Source organism: Nicotiana tabacum, chromosome 18 (genome assembly GCF_000715075.1).
Source record: "Nicotiana tabacum cultivar K326 chromosome 18, ASM71507v2, whole genome shotgun sequence".
Taxonomy (NCBI): domain Eukaryota; kingdom Viridiplantae; phylum Streptophyta; class Magnoliopsida; order Solanales; family Solanaceae; genus Nicotiana; species Nicotiana tabacum.
Genome location: NC_134097.1, coordinates 19,135,319 through 19,138,821, shown reverse-complemented (window position 1 = coordinate 19,138,821; position 3,503 = coordinate 19,135,319). Strand labels below are relative to the sequence as shown.

The window sequence follows — 3,503 nt, the reverse complement described above, 5'->3', positions numbered from 1 at the left end:
TTATTGTATGATTAAGTTATATGTATTCCTACTTTAATATTTGACTCCTAAGATTAAATCATTAAATGATGTGAACATCAGGTGCGGTGAGTATTTTTCATTCGTTATAAATGAAGAAGTAGAAGAAGAACGAAATTCAAAAGAAAAACCGAGGCTAATATTTCTTCAGACGAAGTAGTAAAAAATAAAAGGCAATCACTTAAAAATCTAAGTGTTAATTCACTAGAGTTTTAAAATGTATACATTAGAATTTCATTACATAACAAATGAATAATTGTCCTATATCTAAAAGGGTAAAAAAACTTAACACCTTCTATAACACAAAGCAATACCTTACATCAAACCATCAAAAAAAATGTAAAAATACAAACATAAAAGAATAAGTGTGATAATCCCTTTTTTTTTTTGCAAATAAAGTTATAGTGCATTGTAATCTAGGGTTTGTCACAACCCAATCGGCTCCGATATTCCAAGAAAATTTGTGCAGCACCATAGTGTGCCAATGCACCTAAGATCACAAATACATGAAATATTTGATGACTATGACCAGCTAGGTCAAAAAATCCAGGCTTCCATCTCTCCGGGATCCGAGTAACATAAAACATAGTCCCGATTAAATAAGATAACGCCATGGCGGACTCATACGCTAGTGTGACATTCCTCTCAGGCTCATCCCAGTTCAGTATCACCGCGTGGATTGCAGGTATCAGACCAAAGAATCCCATGGACATGAATAATACAGCTCGAAATGATCGATACTTATGAGTCGAAAACACAGGAGAAAGTAGAGTGATGATTGTGCAAATTCCCATAATTGTTATACCACTTAGGTATACAATTTGCCAGTGTGGTGAACATTGGAAAATGTAGTAAATTGGTGGGAAAAATGATGTTATTATCATGACTGTTATTCCAACATAGTCCATTCTAAGTAAGAGGATGTTTAACTTGTGAGAATGACAAGAGAAGAGATGACAAATGCTGCTTGAGAGAAGACAGAACATTGAACCAGCTAAGAATACATAAAATGGCCATGTTGTTTCACTTTGTACATTCTTTGTTGACATTATGTCAAGTTGTAAGTGTTGGTCTTGCTTCAAATCAATTAGTCTACCTGAACCCTGGAAAAAAAATACACATTTGTTAATTTTTCGTGTTCAATCTATTTTCCTGTCTTTTCGGAGCGATATACAGTCAAAATTATCAATATAACAATTATTTATAACAACACTTTACTATAATAACCAAGTTTTTTTTTGGAACCATTTTTTCATGTTATGTTATAATATATGTTTTATATAACAATATTTTACTATAGCAATTCAAAAATGTCGGAATATACGAGGCTGTTATAGAGAGGTTTGACTGTAGATAGTGAGGATTTATATAGACGACTTCAAGTTGCTTGCGATTCAGGTGCGGTTATTATTGTTGTTTTTAGAATTCAAAACAACAAAAATTGATTTTAAAGGAATTGAAAAGTGACTAACCTGGAAAAACTCCTTTGAATTATTGGAGACATTTGCACCTCCACTCGTGGGAAAGTTCCTGCAAGATTGAATCAAAATCTAAGAATTAATTATCAAGACAATGAATTAAACAATCTTTTTTTTCTTCTTATTCTTATTCTTTTTAATCTATTTTGGGTAGGGGAGGGACCAAAATTATTGAGTTTTTAATCTATTTTGGGTAGGAGAGGGACCAAAATTATTGAGTAAAGTTAAGGCCTTTGGGGAAATTGAATAGTGATGTTGGATGTAATCACAAGTTAAAACGGGCGAGGTGCACAAATAGTCATTTTTACGACTATTATTTAAAGAATAGTCAATATTTAAAAAGCATCAAAAGTTTAGCTGCCTCAAAATTTAATGAAGCACCATAGTGATGTTGGATGGAATCACAAGTTATAACGGGCTAGGTGCACAAATAATCGTTTTTAGGACTGTTATTTAACGAATAGTCAAAATTTACAAAGCTTTAAAAGTTTAGCTGCCTCAAAATTTAGTGAAGCACCAACCAAGGTTATTTATATTACTAATTTTTTTTTTTTTGTGAATGACAGCTAAGAAAAAAAAATAGCATAAATAAATGGGAACGTATTTATGGAATTTAGTTGGGAGTTTGATGACCAACAATATAGTACAGCATATTCCAGAAAACCATTCATTTTACCAACATTTCATACATCAAATTGGACCCCATATTCAATGTCTTTAGCTGTCATTAGGATCTGCTATAGAAATTATTCGCCTTTTTTTTCGAATTTACTTTTTAATGGCTGATACATTAAACAATATCATAGCCCGCGGTCGAAATTACTTGTATTTAGTAGTTGTAAAAGTATATAAAAAATTTATATTTTTTTTGTATACAAAAAATATATATTTGCAATCATTAACATTTTTTTTTTACTTTTTTTAATTTCATAACCAAAAGTTAATGTGAATATTTAGTCATCGTTAGTTCATGGGATTGATTTCTAGAGAGAACAAAATAGAAGGGAAAAAAGTTCAAAAACAGTAAATTTTAGGTGACTTACCAAATAAACATAGTCATGAAATCAGCAAGTTGAGGTACTTCAACTACATTGACTATGGTTAATCCCACAAATAGAATAAATCCAAGTAAATGCCTGCAAAAATATAATAAACCAAGTTTAGTTTAACTTTTTTTTACAATATGCTAAATAAATAAAATAAAAAATTAAATAAGCTTCCTAAAAATCCAATTTTAAAAATTAAAACAAAAGAAAAAACTGAGTTTTACTTCTATATACTAATTGAATAACAAAAATTATAACTACTATATCGACTATATAAAAAAATTTAAACTGTCAGTATATATCAACGGGAATGCCGTTTAGTTGGCCTATGCCTGTTTGAACAGCCTCGGTTAATCCTGCCAACGAAAAATGCTGAAAAAAGCTTCTTTAATAGGCCAATTAGCTCTATAATAATTCAAAATAAACTCATTATCCTTCATATATCCTGGCAATTCATGATAACAAAGCAAAGGGTAATTTTCATTTTCCCCTTTGCTTTTTCCATTAATATTTTTCTTCATCTTCTTGCTACTATTTGTAATTTGCTTCTCATCTTTTTCTTGATTCATCATATTCTCCTTGCTTTTCCTCTGCCAAACAGACCCTTTAGAGTTTTTGATCATACTCTTTAAATCAATGTGAAATTATAGAGGAAAAAAAAAGAGAAATAAAAATTTTCTATGTTTCTTGATTGAGTTTTTTCCGACTGTTTGGCTTTTGGTTTTTTTGGAGGTGTGTTTTTTAGGGTATGTTAGAAAGTGTAAGAAGAAGAGAGAGAGTATTTATAGAGAGTTTTTTTAACTTTTTTATTTTTTAATATTTTCTCACAGTTAGGACAATCCTTTTGAGTTAGGTCATCAATAACTTCTTTGTCATGTTGCTTTGATGACCCCACTTATTTATTTTTTTAATTTGGTACACATGGCATCTAGACTTCCCATTTAATTGGTGGCTTTTTTAT

General features: G+C 30.3%; 1 protein-coding gene across 1 annotated transcript; it reads right to left on the bottom strand.

Moving 5' to 3' along the window:
• Positions 1-389: 389 nt before the first annotated feature.
• LOC107825959 (heptahelical transmembrane protein 1) lies at positions 390-3,298 on the bottom strand. The gene is made up of 4 exons (XM_075236648.1): positions 2,898-3,298; positions 2,540-2,654; positions 1,491-1,548; positions 390-1,121 (listed from the first exon to the last, which is right to left on the bottom strand). The coding sequence occupies exons 1-4, from the start codon at positions 3,163-3,165 to the stop codon at positions 435-437; spliced, it is 1,128 nt and encodes a 375-aa protein (XP_075092749.1). The 5' UTR covers positions 3,166-3,298; the 3' UTR covers positions 390-434.
• Between the last annotated feature and the right edge of the window lie 205 nt (positions 3,299-3,503).

What these genes read in the sequence shown, in the direction of transcription:
- LOC107825959 (XM_075236648.1), bottom strand. Translation starts at nt 3,165, where the DNA reads ATGATCAAAAACTCTAAAGGGTCTGTTTGGCAGAGGAAAAGCAAGGAG. An exon ending in CAGCATTTTTCGTTGGCAGG is followed by an intron (nt 2,655 to 2,897) that starts ATTAACCGAGGC and finishes GTTAAACTAAAC; the next exon opens with TTGGTTTATTATATTTTTGC. An exon ending in ATTCAAAGGAGTTTTTCCAG is followed by an intron (nt 1,122 to 1,490) that starts GTTAGTCACTTT and finishes TTTTTTTTCCAG; the next exon opens with GGTTCAGGTAGACTAATTGA.